The sequence below is a fragment of the Cololabis saira genome, chromosome 9 (genome assembly GCF_033807715.1).
Source record: "Cololabis saira isolate AMF1-May2022 chromosome 9, fColSai1.1, whole genome shotgun sequence".
Taxonomy (NCBI): Eukaryota; Metazoa; Chordata; class Actinopteri; order Beloniformes; family Belonidae; genus Cololabis; species Cololabis saira.
In genome coordinates this window covers 28867107-28885578 of record NC_084595.1, presented here as the reverse complement: position 1 = coordinate 28885578, position 18472 = coordinate 28867107, and the positions used below count along the sequence as shown (strand labels likewise).

General features: G+C 39.5%; 2 protein-coding genes across 2 annotated transcripts; both read left to right on the top strand.

Moving 5' to 3' along the window:
• The first annotated feature begins 235 nt into the window (after positions 1-235).
• On the top strand, positions 236-10223 carry LOC133451047 (acyl-CoA dehydrogenase family member 11-like). The gene is made up of 15 exons (XM_061729975.1): positions 236-358; positions 2587-2885; positions 3053-3276; positions 3363-3462; positions 3763-3880; positions 4812-4954; positions 5059-5211; positions 8044-8138; positions 8227-8326; positions 8398-8538; positions 8624-8716; positions 8796-8903; positions 8997-9168; positions 9369-9435; positions 9548-10223. The coding sequence occupies exons 2-15, from the start codon at positions 2604-2606 to the stop codon at positions 9660-9662; spliced, it is 1911 nt and encodes a 636-aa protein (XP_061585959.1). The 5' UTR covers positions 236-358; positions 2587-2603; the 3' UTR covers positions 9663-10223.
• An 884-nt stretch (positions 10224-11107) lies between these two features.
• slc8b1 (solute carrier family 8 member B1) lies at positions 11108-18433 on the top strand. The gene is made up of 15 exons (XM_061729101.1): positions 11108-11474; positions 12381-12533; positions 13019-13071; positions 13401-13458; positions 13537-13642; positions 13730-13897; positions 15632-15745; positions 15840-15914; positions 16000-16130; positions 16218-16359; positions 16490-16611; positions 17227-17380; positions 17458-17538; positions 17623-17687; positions 17769-18433. Exons 1-15 carry the CDS (start codon positions 11346-11348, stop codon positions 17955-17957), a joined length of 1740 nt encoding a protein of 579 aa, XP_061585085.1. The 5' UTR covers positions 11108-11345; the 3' UTR covers positions 17958-18433.
• Positions 18434-18472: the final 39 nt, after the last annotated feature.

Genomic DNA, 18472 nt, shown 5'->3' with positions numbered 1-18472 from the left:
AATTAAAAAACAAACATTTACATTTTCCCTTGAAGCCAAGGTGTGGCGGCTGCCATACCTTGCCATACCCAATTGACGCCCCTGGATCGAGCTAATAGTGTCAGATAATGTGCCATAATATATTATAGTGCGTGTTGCGCCACCTAGCGTCGCACCTCACTCAATCGATCGTCTTCTCGCGCATTTATACTGAGATTTCTCTGAAACTCCAGTTTAGCTTAGATTGTTGCCAATAGCTTGAGTCTTCCTCCCACCAGCACGCTCTTAAGAACATATTGTACAGTAGATGTATGAACATATCAAACTGCGTAGAAAAACTTTTATTTTGAAGGCGCGCCCGCTGCTCTGGTAAAGTTAGGTAAGGCTGCGCTAACATTCACATTTTCCCTGAGACGACTATATTTACGTTTTGAAAGGCCTATCAATAAGAACGGTCAAAACGATAGTTTGCCATCCAAACGCATAGCTTTGTTCACAACTGTGAAGCCTACCCGATGTCAGCTGTGTTTCAGAGTAAAGGCTGCACAAACGAGGAGCAGTCAGGCAGTCAAGCTTTTAAACTAATACTAAACACATCCCCGTATTAAAAATCAGGATAGTGATCAGATATTTCGTCAACAGCAATAGTAGGTGCATAGCGAAGATGTGTAGCTACTGAAAAGACGAAGGAAACCAATGAACTTTCACCTACTTATCAGTGTGGGCGAAAGTTATTTACTTTGAAGTGTTCAAAATAGTTGCCTCAAATTACATTGGTTTTCCTGTTTAAGCTTCAACGAGACGAGATATTTCTCTCTCTCTCCCTCTCTCATATATATATTATGTGTATGTGTGTATATATATATATATATATATATATATATATATATATATATATATATATATATATGGGGAAACCGTGTATATTAAAAAAGGGAAATTTCTCTTACAACCTATATACAGCAGTAGGAAAACGAATCAATAGTTAATGAATTATCATGAAGAAAAGATCACCTGTTTGTCACGTGACCTCCTAAGCAACATTAGTAATTTTTTTTTAAACAAACTTTATTCAACATTTTCAAAATTACAAAATTCCTTTGAGGAAACATTAGTTTGCAACTGAAACATAAATTCACAACACACAAGCGAATATGTAACTACATTCTTTCCAAGATAAACTTCTAAATTTAAATAAAAAGAAAATAAATAAAATAAATTGTCACAAAATAAAATAATCACAGGGGTTGACATTTCAACAAAAATGTATAAGCGTAGCAAGATTGTATCTTAAAGAGCAAGAGACTAACATGGTTTCACATAAATCATTCATAGACTGATTTTCTTTTGTATGTACCTTAATAGATGTTATATAACTTTTTATTTCGTTTTTAAAACATACTAGGGAGGGTTTGCTGTTTTTCCATTTATTTTTATGTATATGATATTTACCCAAAATTAGAATTATGTTCACCATCTTGGATACCTTCTTTGGCAGACCATCCATATAAATTATGACCTGAAACTTGCTGAACATACAGTTGTTGATCCCAATCTTTAACCACCGATAAACATCTTGCCAAAAAAGCTTTGTGATCGAACAAGAAAAAAAAGTGTTCAATTGTTTCTTGTTCAAAACATTAGTAATTTGTAATAAAGGCTCTAAATCCAAACCACGCGAGACTCTTCAGGCCCCGCCCCCGACCCAGCTGGTTCAACACTACTGTCAAACTACACTCCAAGCAGAGCCCCCTCCTACCACCTGTAGTAGGTCACCTGAAGAAGCACGGCTCCTTCCTAAAATGCAAATACTAAAATACTTACAGCATTTAATACAAAAGGACAAGACAAAAGCTAAAAGAAGTATAAAGTAGTATTAGTATAAAACTCAGCTCCTTACAAACACCAGGAAACTGGACCATATTACACCGGTCATGAAATCACTACACTGGCTTCCAGGGAGTCAAAGGATAGAGTTTAAAATCTTACTGCTGGTCTACAAAGACCTGAATGGTCTTGGACCAAAATACATGCTGAATCTGTTAGTTCCTATGAAGCTCCCAGACCCCTGAGGTTCATCTGGATCTGGTTTATTGTGTGTCCCAAGAACCAGAACCAAGCAAGGTGAGGTAGCGTTCAGTTATTCTGCTCCTCACCGGTGGAACAAACTTCCTGTAGACCTGAGGTCTGCTCCAACTGTAGATCCTTTAAATCAGGGTTAAAAACATTACTGTTTACTGAAGCGTACTCTTAAATTAAATACTTACCTGCTGTACTCTACTGCCCTTACTTTTTAACAACTTGTGCTTTTTATTATTTTACCTCTTTTCTTATCATTTTATTTCATTTTATTTGTTATTTACTGGTTAACTGTGTGTTGCCGCTTTTAATGTTGATGTAAAGCACTTTGAATTACCTTGTGTTGAATTGTGCTATACAAATAAACTTGCCTTGCCTTGCATTACCTAGCTCGCTCAGCTGACGAGACCCTCCCACAGTATTGTTAAACAGAAACCAACAACAGTGCCTACGTCCATATAATCTTTTCAGTGACTGGTGGATGAAATGGACCGTTTATGGTATTTTACTTACTCCTCATCTGTTCAGAAAACGGATCGGAAGCCATGGCCGTGTGTTCAGCCCTCCTGAATAGAGGTGTAGCCAGAAGTCACTGGAGGTTGTGGCGTGATGTTCCTGGCCCACTGGTCCACATAAGATCAGCAAGTGCAACTGAGCCCGGTACAAGAAGACCTGATGAGGAGCAGCTCTGGGACGCAGCACCAGGTCACCTGCTGTACAGTAGAGCCATCATAGGATCTTTCTTTCAGGAACGGCCAGTGCTGGAGAACCCGTTTCTTGAAGATGCTTTGCTCAGAGGATACCTGAGGAGACACTTGCCTCAGGAGGTATACTGAACCCAGATATTCATATTTCTGCATTAGATTGTCTCCACATTAAATAACTCATTTTATAAATCAAAAACCCAGGGAGTTATAAAGCCAATTTCATATCGATTTTATTTTCAAACCTCATCCCAATCAAGGTGATTTTATATGATTAAATGTGTTTGCAGGCAGTTTTCTCAGATTTGAGTGCTTTTGGAGAGCGTGTGGCAAGGGAAGTGGACAGTTGGGGTAGAGATTGTGAGGTCAATCCTCCACGGCTGGTACACTTTGATGCCTGGGGCAGGAGAGTGGACCACATTGTGACCTCTACGGCCTGGAAACGCATGAAAGAGCTATCAGCACAAGAGGGACTGGTTGCCATCGGTTACGAGAGAGCATTTGGGGAGTGGAGGTTAGATTATAATGCTTCTTTTTTCACTGAAAATTATACACCGTTCCTTGTGTCGGTTTCTCATTTCATGTGTTTATACATTTCAGTCGTGTGTACCAAATGAGCAAGCTGTACATTTTCTCCCCCTCATCCGGACTCTATACCTGTCCTCTGGCCATGACCGACGGCGCTGCAAAAGTCATCCAGGTAAAATGACTAGCATCATCACAAACCAATAGAAGCATAATGTTTAGCTCGAAAAACTAAATATTTATTAATATATTCATGTTTTCTGGCTTTCTGGTCCCCTTGTATAGCTCAAGCCTCTGTGGCTAGTGGTGAAAACTCAAAGTATTCAGTCAGGTGCCACTTTTTAGCTTTTTGAATGTAACATGATTTAACATATTTGAATTTAAACTGGCACAAGGACACCCTTACACCCATGAAATCACATTGTTTCTGTAGCAGGTGAGGTTTGTGAGTGGTTTTCTTGCTCTATATGTGAAGTCCAAAGGTGTTTCGTGGCCTGTAGAAGAAGCCTTCAGTCATTTGACCACCCGTCAACCAGAACACTTCTGGACGTCTGGACAGTGGATGACTGAGAGAAAGGGAGGATCTGATGTGGGTCAGTAGTGAAACTTACTCTTATTCATTTTGGACAAGGGGCACCTTCCCTCACCTGATGAAGGCTGTCCTATTATGTGACATTCAATAAATATATTAACAAAAGTAGTCAGACACCTGATCATTACACCAACAAGGACTCTAATGACAATATGTTAAAATACATTTAGTTTAATATGGGGTTTGTCCCCCTTTTGCAGCTGTGACCGCTTCCACTCTTCTTGGAAGACTTTCTACAAGACGATGTGAAAAGTGTTTCTGTGGGAATTTGTGCCTTTTCCTTCAGTAAAGAGTTTTTGAGTTCTGACACCAATATTGAAAGCAAAGAGCCTTCCTCAACGTTGTGCGCTATGTCTTGGTATGCTCAAGCATTAAGCGATCACTGGAGATAAGGGCCCTAGCCCACGCCCTTGAAAATAGCCTTCTACCATTATACCTCCTCCAACAAACTTCACAGTTTTTGCTGTGCAAAGAGACAAGTAATGTTCATGAAGCATCTTACCAAAACTAGACACGCCCATCTGACTGCCTAACAGAGAAGCGTATCTTGTTGATCCCCAAAACACCTTTCCAATGCTTCAAAGTCCAGAGGCTATGTGCTTTTCAACTGCATCCAACTCGTGGCATTGGAGTGAAGGCAGCTGCTAAGCAATGGAAACCCATCTCAGGAACTTCCAGCCACACAGTTTTAGTGCATGCTTCAGTGCCAGAGTTCAGAGCACGGCTGCATGGCTGGATCCGTGATTTTATACATCTGCGGCAACAAGTCTGATTTAGTATATTAACATTTTACACAGTGGAACTCACAAAACCATTTTATTATATATATAGATCACTTACAGTTTGGACCACTTTATTTATGTACAAAAATGTACATATTTATGTTGGCGTATTCATACAGATAATGTTTTCTATAACCTCACTCTCCTCAGCAAGGGGCACTGAGACGGTAGCTGTTCCCCAAACAGATGGCTCATACAAACTACACGGCTTCAAGTGGTTCACATCTGCCACAGATGCAGACATGACCCTCACATTGGCCAGAGTGCAAGACAGCACAGGAGTGACCACGCCGGTACTGTTCATTTACCTGCAGTCTTCTGGTTTCTGTCATCATCATACACAATGAACAGAGGAATGATCTCACCTGGTGTGTTTGGGATTGTTTATGTTCCACAGGGCAGCAGGGGTTTGTCTCTTTTTTATGCAGAGGTGAGTCGAGATGAGGATGGTCTGCTGAGGGGGATAGAGGTTCAGAGACTGAAGGACAAGCTGGGAACGCGGCAGATGCCGACTGCCGAGTTACTACTGGACGGACTACCTGCATTCAGGGTAGGTCACATACATAACTTACTTGTTTATCACAATAATGGAATGCTACATTTTTTTTTAGCTATTACAGAAAAGGAATGTGTCGCTACAAAACCATTTTCAGTTAATTTAGTTCACAGCAAAACTTTGTGCAGTGAGAATAAGCATAACTTCTCTGCCTTTATCATGATAGTGATCCTATATGCAAAGAGCTGTTCCCTTGCTTTTCTTTAGGCTCCAGTGGCCCTTTATTGAAGTTACAGACAGGAAGGGGGTAGAGAGAGAGAAAATGGGGATGACATGCAGCAAAGGTGCGCAGGCCAGGATTGGAACCTGCGACCACTGCAGGAGGACTGTAGCCTCAGAATATGAGTGAATGAATGAATGAATGAATGAAAAAAATGTATTGGTCACCACCAAGCATGTACACTTAGGTCACGACCAAAGGGGCAGGGCTGAAGCCTCGGCTTATGAATGCCCCCCCTTCTTACATATAAATATGAATAAATACAACAAATGAATAATAGCTAACAACAACAAAAAACATATGCATATTTACATGCATGCCTAACTACTTACGTACTAACATACGTACCTACACATATATCCATACATGTACATACATATATACGAGCACATTACATATCCACATACATATGTACACTACACATGCATACACTTACATACATGCATGTATCTGCACACACATGTTAAAAAAAAGGATTATTTAAATTTATAAAAATAATACTCAATGTACCCATCCTTTTGTTTCCTTTCTTTATGCCATCATTCCATTACCCGGGAACAAGTTTGTACTTATCCATCATCATGTGTTTATACCTTTTTTTTAAATTCAACACATTTTTGCTAAATTTTAATTCTTTTGGTAATGCATTCCATAACCTCACGCCACAGACAGAAATGCACCTACTTTTCACAACTGTATTTCAGATCGGTTGTTTCCAGTTGAATTGGCCTCTGAGGGCATAACCCCCCTCCCTCTCTCTGAACATGGTTTGTATGTTGGGAGGAAGTAGATTTTTTCTGGCTTTAAACATAAGCAAAGCTGTTATCTGATCTACCAGGTCCATGAATTTGAGTGCTTTTGACTTGATGAATAATAAATTGGTGTGATCATAAAAACCAACATTATTCACCATTCGTATTGCTCTTTTTTGTATTGTGCAAACTGTCTGTAGTGTGGTCTTGCAAGCATTACCCCAGATTTCAACACAGTAAGTCAAGTAAGGTAGAATAAGCGTGCAGTATAGGGTATTCATAGATCTAAAGTTAAAAAAATGTCTGACTTTGCTCAATACTCCGATTCTTCTGGAAATTTTTAATCTTACCTGGCTTACCTGTGGTTTCCAACTAAATTTATGGTCTATTATTATCGCAAAACGGTCCTAGTTCGACTTTCAGCAGGGGGCCTTTCTGTGTGGAGTTTTCATGTTGTCTCTGTGCTTGTGTGGGTTTTCTCCAGGTACTCCAGCTTCCTCCCACAGTCTAACAACAATGTTGTTTCTGAATTGTCTATAGCACTGAATGTGAGTGAGTGTGTGTGGTTGTTTATTTAAATATGGGCCTGCAATGGAATGACGACCTGTCCAGGGTACACGCCTGCCTCTGGCCTGAAGAGAGTTTGATAGGCAGATTCCTGTGACCCTGAACAGGACTAAGCACATATAGATCATGGATGAACTTCGCTAGAACAACCAGCGAAGAGAAACAATGAGCTTAAACAGAGCTGAATCAGTAATAGCTCACTACATATACCCAAAGGGTCTCATTGGAAGTTTATTTCACTCCGTGGCTTTTGTTTAATCTTGCATTCAATCTTTATTTTCCCTTTACCCAAATGAGCAGCTGCTCCATTGGCTTGTATGGTACGATAACAACAGAGTACAGATGTACCAAACCAGTTGCAACAGGGCGAGGACGGGCTTCATGTGATGACTCCTGCAGGAGCCTCTTGTACAGACCCATGGAAATCAAAGTCAAATCCAGATGAAAAACAAAAGTTCTTTGTATTGAATAGAAAAATAATTAGCATGACTGGTCAGGCCACACAATAATACACCTCAAATTCAAGGAAAGGCTCCTCAGTTACGAGAAGGAGAAATGAACCTGAAACTCTCCATTTGGGTTTTACTTCTTGAAAAAATGCATTTATTTTTACTAATGAGTGTTTAACTGTATGCATAGCCCATGACTGCATTGTTTAGCTTACAATAAACAATTAACATACACTACTTAACGATTTACAGTGAAGGTAATTGCATAATTTGGCATCTACATGTTTTCTGTTTTCATCTTCCCAGATTTTATAATAATTTTGCTGCTTGTGCCTTCAAATATTTTAATAAAGACTTTTTTAGTAAAGTATTTCTTTTTAGAAAAAACTGCTAAATGAATAAATATCAACATAATTTTATGTGACCCTGTGATAGACTGGGGGCCTGTCCAGGGTGGACCCCTGCCTTTCGCCTGTAATGAGCTGGGATAGCCTCCTGCAGACCCCCGTGACCCTGTACAGGATTAAAACGGAAGAAAATGGATGGATAATTTGACTAAACAGGGTTGGACTTCCTGAAAGTGTGTGTGATGTGCATTTGAGACACAGCTGTTTATACTGAAACAACCCTCTGTGATTGCACGTATCATCCAGGATTATTTGAAAGTTTACAGAGTTTTCTTTTGCTACAGCGCAACAGCCTGATTCATTTGGAAGCTCACATTTTCTTTGGAATTTAATCCTTCTGTTAAAGGTTCACCTTCTGATTGGGTTTAACATCAAGTATTTCCAAATTCCTGCTAACTATTTTTTTTCTTTCTATTTTTTGCCAACTACAGCTCTCAGAAGAAGGGAGGGGTGTAGCCTCCATAGCCAACATGCTCACTATAACCAGGATCCACAACAGCGTCTCTGCAGCAGCCGCAATGAGAAGGCAGGACACAGCTCATACTCTTGCACTGATCTCTGAAATCTCCACCAAAAGTGAGCGGATTAATCATCCATGTCTGTGTGTTTTCCAGAGTTCTCCAGTTAGCTTGTGATTTTGCCACCCACCGCACTGCCTTTGGAAAGCTTCTTAAAGACCACCCGCTGCACATGCAGACTCTGGCGAGGATGGAAGTAAGCAAACACAGGCAGTGTGCAAGCTTTATTTCCCTTTGTTCCTTAAACTCACTCAGTGACTTGGACAGGTGGAAACTCGCGGAGCCTTTCTTCTGGTGATGGACGTGTGTCGTCTGCTTGGCCGAGAAGAGACTGGCCTCGCCAGCCCGCTTGATACTCACCTCCTACGTCTGCTCACCCCTGTGGTTAAGCTTTACACTGGGAAGCAGGTGGGCATTTTGTGCAAATGTGAGAGTAGTATTTCTTTCTGGATGTTTTGATCACTTTATTGTTTTTATGTTGTGTTTGTCTCAGGCGGTAGCTGTCGTGTCTGAGGGTTTGGAAAGCTTTGGTGGCCAAGGGTACATTGAGGATACAGGTTTGCCTGGAATACTTCGCGATGCACAGGTGAGGTTTTTCTTTAAAAAAAAAAAAAAAAAGTTAGCCTTTGACAAAAGCAATGCTCACATGTCTTTCTCTCTCTCAGGTATTAAGTATATGGGAAGGTACAACAAATGTTCTGTCCCTGGATGTGCTGCGCTGTGTGGCTCGTAGTTCAGGGATGGTTCTTCATGCCTACTTTACCCACGTTAAGGTATGCAGTGGAGAGAAAATCCTGCAAGCAAGTTCAGGAACTGTAATTTACTGCAGAGCTGAACATAAATGTTTTGTTTTTGTATTTTTGTAGTCATTGCTTGAAGGTGCCTCTAGTCATTCTTCACTCGTGCCAGCTGTGAAGGAAGTCGGCAGTGCTTTGTCTGAACTGGAAGAGTTTATTCAGGTAGCAGCTACCAGGGAACCCAGCTACCTGGAACAAGCAGCCAGAGACCTGGCATACAGCCTCGCCCGCATCTACGCAGGTGGGTACCACACAGACTCAAGTCAAATAAGAGCGTACTATTAGACGATTTATAAATCTGAAGACTTAAACATATGCTGGTAATATTATATCATAGAAACCAAATATCCATGTGAATAAGTGGACTGGTGCAAAGAACAATCCCAAACCAAATTCAAATTTACTTACAGTACATGCAATACACTGTTTTTTCAAAAACAGGTGCCCTTCTCATTGATCATGCTTCTTGGAAAGGAGCTTCTCCACAAGACGCCTATGCAGCACGCAGGTTAAAAAGAGATAAATCAATAAATCAAAATGTATTGAACTGCTCATATCCCACACATATGAAACAAAGATGTGACCTTAATTCAGCATTTTTATTTTTTGTCCTTCATCAGGTGGAGTGAACAGGATTTGTGTCCTGTTGTAACTAAACAGAGAAGAGGCTGCTATGAACCCAGCACAGCAACTCTCAATACTGAGTTGGTATTTGAGGGGCCGATAGAAGGTTGAACGATCGTAGTGGTGTTTTTGTTAAAATGAAAATCCAGTCCCAAATAAGCTCCACAGTAATAATGAAAATGGGGTTCCGACTGCAATGTATTTCTGTCTTGTAAACATCTATGTGATTTAGTAGTTTTGCAATGCACTTTTAACTGCAGCATATATGCATAGATGATTTTGATGACTGAAATGCTTAAAAAGTGAATCAAGTAAGGATTTTTTTTCCAGGCTTTTCACAGTCATCATCAATGCCACGGTTGTTAAAATGCAAAGTATGTATCAACACTGCAAAGATGAACTAGAATGCAGGTTGGATGCAAGAAAAGCCCTGACTGATGCAGATGTAGCAGACCTCTTGTACTGTTAGAACAAGCTGCTTGTGCAGACTGATGTGTAAGCTCCACAGAAACTGTGTTGTTTTTCTTCATTTTCATATTTCGCTCTTTGGATAAATTCTAATGTGTCATGAAGTTAAGATAAAGCATGTCAGTAAAGATGGCAAGAGATGGAACACAAGGTTTTTGAATTAAACTAATAAAAAATATAAACCCCAATAAAGTGTTATTTTCTCAAGTACTTTTCTGTAGTGTTTTAATAGCATCTTATACTTCTGTTTCAGTAAAATACTATAATTTCTTTTACTCCCCATTTATTTGACAGCTTCAGTAATCAGTTTTTTTTTAGTTATGATTTTTATGTTCAAAACAAGACATTTTGAGATATATGTTGTCAATGATTAATTAAAAGCTTAGTTGAAATAAAATGGTGGCAACAAAAACTAGGGAAATAGACATATAGTTTAAATAAGTAGGCCTATATTTATATAAATATTTATATGGGCATGTGTGTACAAATATATAGAAATATTCAACTGTATGTATGTATGTATGTATGTATGTATGTATGTATGTATGTATGTATGTATAGGTATGTGTGTGAGTATAATTACAGTATATAATAATAATAATAATAATAATAATAATAATAATACTGTTATTTAGCAGTGTGAGTATTTATAAATACGGGTTAAATGATTAGTGATTAGGATTAAATAAGTTTACACTTCTTCGTACTCCTTTTTTTGCACACATAAATTAAGATATCAAGTGTTAAAGGATGAAATTCTTTGTTTTTTTCTTTTGTTTTCTAAAACTTCTCTTGAAGTGTTGTATTTGACATGTACAAAAATAAAATAAATCAAATCAAATCAAATCAAATCAAATCAAAATCATTGTCCCCACCTGGCTTATATCAGCTACCATAGCAAGAGTTTGATACGACCTGACGTCATACCAAGGCTATCCTATTCACAAAAATAAAATAAAATAAAATAAAATAAAATAAAATAAAACATGTATTTGGCTCCAACACTGTTTTATGTAAATCATGTACTGTTACGAACGCCTGCAATTCTCAGTCTATGACGAGTCCTTGAACGCAGCATAGATTTGACTCGAAAAACAAGTAGGCGGAGTTTGAGGCGAAGGTGTACACAGTGTTCACAGAGACTGAGCAAAACTATCGACCACTGTTCACAGTGTTAAAACAAGCTGACTGACGAAATACCAAAGCAGCCCTCACTTCAACAACAACGTCGGGGTTTTCTCCTATTGCTTTTCCAGTCTACTGAGAGCTGCCATGTCCAGGCTGGACTAATGCAGCTGGAGCATGGACGCGGCTCCGGGATAAATCATGACTCCAGTTCCTCTCTCACTGCTGCTGGCGCTGCTGTGCAGCGGCGGGGTCACTTCAGGCTCCCAGCACGGCAGCAACCATTCTGGATTCGCTTCAGCTATGATGTCTGAAAACAGCAACGATGAGGTTGGTGACATTTAATTGCCAATCATCAACATGTTTACTGTATGAAAGTTGGTGATCAGATGACTGCGATCTGTTTTTTGCTCACCTGTCACATGATTAAGAAACTCCAGGCATCCATGAAATGTGAGCTGATTTATGGTTCCGCGTTACACCAACGCAGAGCTTACGGCGTAGGGTACGCGGCGACGCGCACCTTACGCCGTAGATACGCCGTCTATTTAACGCGGAACCATAATTCAGGCTTGAGTGTGTCGTGTTCACGTCACGGCAAGCCAAATTGTATGCCAACAAAATCCAGGACAGATGTGTTACTGTGTGTATATTGAGAGAGGTTGTGCATTTCCCCTCTGACATCTCTTTGTTGAGGAATGTTGTTTTTAAAAACCATGATGTACTTATAAAAATGAGAAAAGAACATATCTTCATTAGTCAGCCAAATGTGAGTTTTGCCCCATATTCAGTGGTCCCAGTTACCTCTAGAACCATTTTTTTCTGGTGATTTAAATCACATTACATTTAGTGGTAATTTGTATCACTGAGATCTAACATCACTATGTGTTTGAGGAAATGTGTATAGCCTACCAGTTTAGAATAATAGAAGCTGAATTGATTAAAAAAAGAAAAATAGATAAAATCATTTAGACTCCATCTCCCTTCAGTGAAATTTCATTAACACAAGTTCATTAACTTTACAGAAAAAATGCATTTTTTGGATGGCAAGTCTTTTATAACATCTTTTCTTGTGATATCGTGGTCCCACCATTTCAATTTCTGATCTTATCACTGTGTCGGTTTCATAATATGCACACAATACTCTTTACTCTGTTTTCTGGACATTCATGCTTGCATTGACATGTCAAGCCATTTAGATAAGCCTTAATCTCGTGTTTTTGTGTGTTTGTGCAGTGTGACGATGTGATGAACCTCAGTGCTGCAGAACGCTGTGCGTTTGTGAAGAACACATCTGACTGTAACATGGAAGATGGCTTCATCAACTACCTTGATCTGGCCTTCTGCTTGCTACCGCCCAACCTCACACCTCTCACCATCACTCTATGTGTAAGATCTGCACGTGTGTCTGGTGTTAACTACAGTCCTTAAACATGAAAACGTGCAGCTCGCTCCACTATGAGGAAGTTGACGCACTTCTGAGAAGTGGGAATGTTCAATCATCTGGTGTAAAACACTGATTTCACTCTTTGCTAAATCAAGTATTTTCACAATGATAAAAAGAACCTGACTTCCCCTTTTTTTGCAACATTGTAGAACTGCCTGCTTTTAGAAACATCTCACATGAGTCACAAAAATGCAAGTGACACTGTCCAGACAAAATCTATCAAGAAAACACTTTTGTAGAAAGTTAATTGTTTCAACTGGAGATTAGAAGCAATGAGACTGAGTCACCCAAGGCCATTTTTATCAGGGAAATACAGTCACCCTAAGTAGTGTTTTTAAAACGCATGCTTCTGCATGACGGACTCAAGCAGCACTTTTGTCCTTAAAACAACAACCTGTGTGATTTTGTTCTTTTTGACTCTCCACAGATTATATGGCTGCTGCTCTTGTTTGTCATTCTTGGACTTACTGCATCTAAGTTGTAAGTGTCTCTCGTGGTGGCACCACCATCCCTTCCATGTCTCCATAAAGTTAAAGGAAAGGCCACATGGGCTGACTTCAAATGTATTCACGCTCTCAGCAGTTTTGGCTTAACAGTCACATAATATGAAACCACATGACTTAGGACCGTTTTCATTGTTGAGTTATAAAATAGGGACATTTCCTCAAAGGAAGCACAGCTTCTGTTTTGTCTACCCCATTAACCCTCTTTTTTTTTACACACTGCGGCAGCACAGCGGCTGAAAGGTGGAAAGAAGTTGTTAATATTTTGTTACCATTATAAAACATGTTTGTTTTTTCTGCCTCCAGTTTCTGTCCAAACCTCTCAGCAATCTCCTCCAGCCTTCACCTCTCTCACAACGTGGCTGTATCCTTTCTCCACCCCAGCGTTTTTGAATTACCTATTTTGTGAAGAATGATTTCCTTGATTCTGATCCGTGTCGAGGGCGTGACGTTCCTGGCTCTAGGCAACGGCGCTCCTGACATCTTCAGTGCCATAGCAGCGTTCTCCCATCCTCACACTGCCGGGCTGGCTGTAGGAGCGTTATTTGGTATTCACACACATTCGCTCTCTCAAACACTCTCACTGAGACAGTCAAAATAAGCTTCAAACTTGTGCAACCTGTCCATCCTTCCAGGAGCCGGTATATTCGTTACCACGGTAGTTGCTGGCAGCGTGGCACTCGTCAAACCTTTTGCTGTGGCTTCTCGTCCATTTCTGCGTGATGTCTCCTTCTACATGGTTGCAGTGTTCTGGACTTTCCTCATGCTGTACAGGGGAACTACTACGCTACAGGAAACGCTAGGTAAGCACCATCACATTCGCTCTTTCACTGCAACGTTTTGTTAGACGGTTAAAGGGTGCAGTAAAATTTTGACATTCGTCAACAACACATAACAGACCCTTTAGTGGACCTGACAAAAAAGCCATGTCCCTCTATGACCTATCTGTCAACCGTCAGCAGCTTCCGCTATCTTGTTTGTTTGTTGTATTCCAGTTATCAGGTTATTTATAGACCTGTCTAAAGATTTCTGTTAAACCTTTTTCAAAGTGATGGCACATGTTAAGGGAGCTGGAGTTTGAAAAGTTGCTTTAGTTACTACAATACATTTACTTTACTGAAACACAGGGTACTTTGTCACAAACGGCAGCAGATTTAATTCGGGAAAAAAAATCTCAGTGATATCCTTTTTATCATGATTATATTAGCCTTTCAGGCTTAAAGCATTCATGTTCTGGTCTACGGTTCAACTGCAGTAGTTTAAAAGTTTCTGGCACAACTTAAACCACTTCCAGTGTGCGTGAAGAGGGGAAAAGCCTTAAAAAGTTAAGATTGCAGAAACACTTGTAGTATCTGGAAAGCTTTTCTTTGTGACCAGTGGGTTTCAACTTCTTACTGAATGCTTTCTTAAGTACTTTCTGTCCTGAAACAACATCAGAGCACTCATCGGTGTCACCAAGCTGTACTTTTTACACTTAATATCTTTTAAAATTTGTTTTTGTTTTTTAAAATGTTTTATGTTTTTGTAATTTACTTTCATTTTGTTCAGTTTAAAACTGGTATGTTATAATTATTTTATAGTCCAATTCATTGAAATTAAATTCAAGTCATGTTCATATAATTCCAAATAAAAAAGAACGGCTGAGTTAAGGAGCCCTCAGACGGCATCAAGTCTTTACTCTGATGCAGTCGTGTTGGTTCAGAGGACAGGTGGCAAACACCAACCAACAAACAGGTCAATCTAACGATGACTTGTAATCGGTTGCCGTGACAGCTCCAAATCATCTCATCATCATCAGCTGTCAAAGTGCTCCTGGTCTAGCCTGGTCATTTATGTTTATAACAATATACAGTAGTGGTAATCTCCCAGCAAACGCTTAGTTTTAGTCATCTACAGGGTTTAAGTCAAACTGCTTGCATTAAAAATAAAATCAATTAATGTAGGCAATTAACAAAAAATTGTTTCCATTTAAGAAGCATATTGTATGCAGGGAAGGCAGAGATGCTGCTAAGCAGGTTTACAGAAGCAAATGGACCTTCAGCGTTTCAGATGAAGTCTGGAGATGCTACTGCAAAAAGCATACAATTATAAATGAACAACGTATCATATAGCCATAGTCTACACTTTTGTTTTTATACAGATAGACAAGGTTGGCATGAGCTGTTATCTATATGTACACATACAAATCATGTTTTTGCCATTAGTGGGTTTTTTTCTTGGTATTTGTGTTTTGGTTTGAGGGTGGGGGGTCTTTACCGAGACTGATAACAAACCTGCACCATTGACAAATATGATCTTTCCTGCTAATCTTCATCAGCACTAGCAGCAGCATTTTGGGTTAACTCTTTTGTAGTATTTTAAGCATTCTGTCTAATAATTAAGAATTGCAGTAATTAGCAGAAAATAAGTCTGGTCTCTCGAGGATTAAAGTTTCTATACGTTTGCATCATTCCAGCAGACGGGGAGACTGGTTCGTATCAAGGTTTGATAGCAGTTTTACTCTGAGGTGTAACTTTGGTTTATTTCTTTTTTCCCAGGGTACCTCGGTCTGTACGTATTGTATGTTCTGATTGTTATCATCAGTGCGTACATCTACAGTCGGCAAAAATATTCAACTAACATGAGCATCCAAAGTGATCCACATATTACAGGTTAGACATTCATGCTTGAATTCTGAGGTAAAATGACAAGTATCATGTTTCTATTATTAATGGTAATATTTTTTTTTTCTTTTTTTTTTTCAAGCCGAATTTCATTCATCCGACTCCTCAGATGATGACGTTCCCTATCTCAACGGTGGACATGTCCAGCAGGAGTATGGTAGGAACATAGAGTACACATTTATGTACAACAGGACTTCTGTGCTTGATCAGGACCTCAACATTCAACGGTGTTTGTGTTGCAGAGTCAGAGTACAGGCCTCTCCTGCCTTACTGCGAGTCCACAAGTCAGATCCTGGTCAGCTCTTTGAATCCAGTTGACAACAGGAAGTGGAGGAGAAAACCATGGAGCTGGAGAGTTCTTAAACTGCTCAAGGTGCATGGATGTCTGGTTAAAGGAGCATGCTGAAGCGTTATGATTTAAACTCTTGATCTAACATTGTGTCGTTGGTCTGTCCGTCAGACACCTCTGGAGGTGCTGCTGCTGCTCTGCATCCCTATTGTCGACCCCGACAAGGAAGACAGAAACTGGAGACGGCCGTTAAACTGTCTCCATCTGATCACTGCTCCTGTGGTGTGTTTGTTCGCCTTCCAGTCAGGACAATGTAAGAGCATGACTTTACATGAGAAAGGCAGCATGACGTGCTGTTGCTGTAGTCAGATTAAATATGTGGTTTCATTATTAAACTCTTCTCAATGTCCCCCTCTTTATTTGTTTGTTTCTTAAATGTCTAGATGGAGATTATAAAATCCAAGGGCAGTTTCCCCTCTGGCTGCTGTTTCTCCTGCTTGGGCTGTTTCTGTCTGCGATTGTTTTCTGCACAACCAGCAATGACTCTCCTCCCAAATATCATCCAGTAAGGTTTTCTTTTTTTGTTCTTGTTGACAAGATCCAGAATAAGCATGGAATAGACCCTTTAGAGAGTTGAGTGAGGATTAATAATCAATAGCATAAAACCATAACTTGCATAATACCATTAATGGTTAAAATACATTTATTTGCTTTCATTTACAGGACTGTCACAGAAAATTAGAATATTGTGATTTTCTGTAATGCAATTTAAAAAAAAAAAAAAAAAAAAAAATGTCATACATTCTGGATTCATTACAAATCAACTGAAATATTGCAAGTCTTTTATTATTTTAATATTGCTGATCATGGCTTACAGCTTAAGAAAACTCAAATATCCTATCTAAAAAAATTAGAATATTCTGGGAATCTTAATCTTAAACTGTAAGCCATAATCAGCAATATTAAAATAATAAAAGGCTTGCAATATTTCAGTCGATTTGTAATGAATCCAAAATGTATGACATTTTTTTTTTTTTTTTTTTTTAAATTGCATTACAGAAAATAAAGAACGTTATCAAAATATTCTAATTTTCTGAGCCTTCCTGTATATGTAGCAATTTAACTAGCAAAAACATTTTGTGTTGATTGCTGGACTAATTTGGACACATCCTCTTTGCAGCTCTTTGCACTCCTGGGGTTTGTGGTGAGTGCTGTGTTGATCAGTGCTGCAGCCTCAGAGGTGGTCAGTCTTCTGCACATGCTCGGAGTGGTGTTGAGTCTCAGCAACACTGTGCTGGGGTTGACTCTCTTGGCCTGGGGCAACAGCATAGGAGGTGAGAACTTTAAAACTCGGTTGACGGATTGATTTATACTTCAAATGTGTGACACATTAACCATTTCTCTTTTTCAGACTGTTTCTCTGACATCACCATTGCCCGACAGGGTTACCCACGGATGGCTATATCCGCCTGCTTTGGAGGCATCATTTTCAGTATCCTTTTATGGCAATACAAAAATCAATATTGTTGAGGTGCATTTAAAAAAGGATTGTTCCCTTGACTGCATTTCACTTTAGACATGCTGTTTGGAGTTGGTTTGGGATGCCTAGTCCAGATGATTAAAACACAGTCTAATGTGCAGGTAATCCCCTCCCCAAACACAGGCTTCACCACTGTGGGATTGTATAAAGTTGATACATCTTTGTCTCTCTTTTTTCCTCAGTTTGAGTCGGAGGGATTGTTGACGTGGATTCTTGCGGGATCTCTTGGTTTGTCCCTGGTCCTATCTTTCATCATCGTTCCACTGCGCCAGTTCCATTTGGGTCGGACATACGGGATCTTCCTCCTCATCTTCTATGCCATTTTCCTTCTCATAGCACTTCTCACAGAGTTTGGCACGATCCATAACTGACTTGTCTTCAGCCTTAAGAACCGTGATTCACGAGCAAGAATTGAACACTGCCTGGAACAGAGGATGCAGTGAGGGCAGACAAATGATCTCTTCTGCTCAACATGTGAACACACTATTCAAACATGAATCATTAGTGCTAATTATTGAACTTGCCTGGTAACCACAACTATCTTGTGGTTGGGTAGTGAGAGCAAGCAAGAAATGAGCAAGTTTTGACCTCAGGGAGGGCTGAAAAGAATCACACTGTGACTTTAGTCTGTTTCTGGTCTGTTTCATAGGAGCTGTGACTTTTGTGTCTAGAGAGAGACAACACATGCTGTAGTTATCTTATTTAATTCACGTAAGGGGGAATCTAAGCTGTAGATGTACTGTAAATCAAAATGTTTTGTATTTGGAAAATTTAAAAAGATTTATTTGTAAATAAAAGTTGTACTGAATATATAAATAAGCACCAGTATTGTTTATAATACAGCAACGAGACACTGATGTAGTTGATAATTTGTTCAGTTTATTAA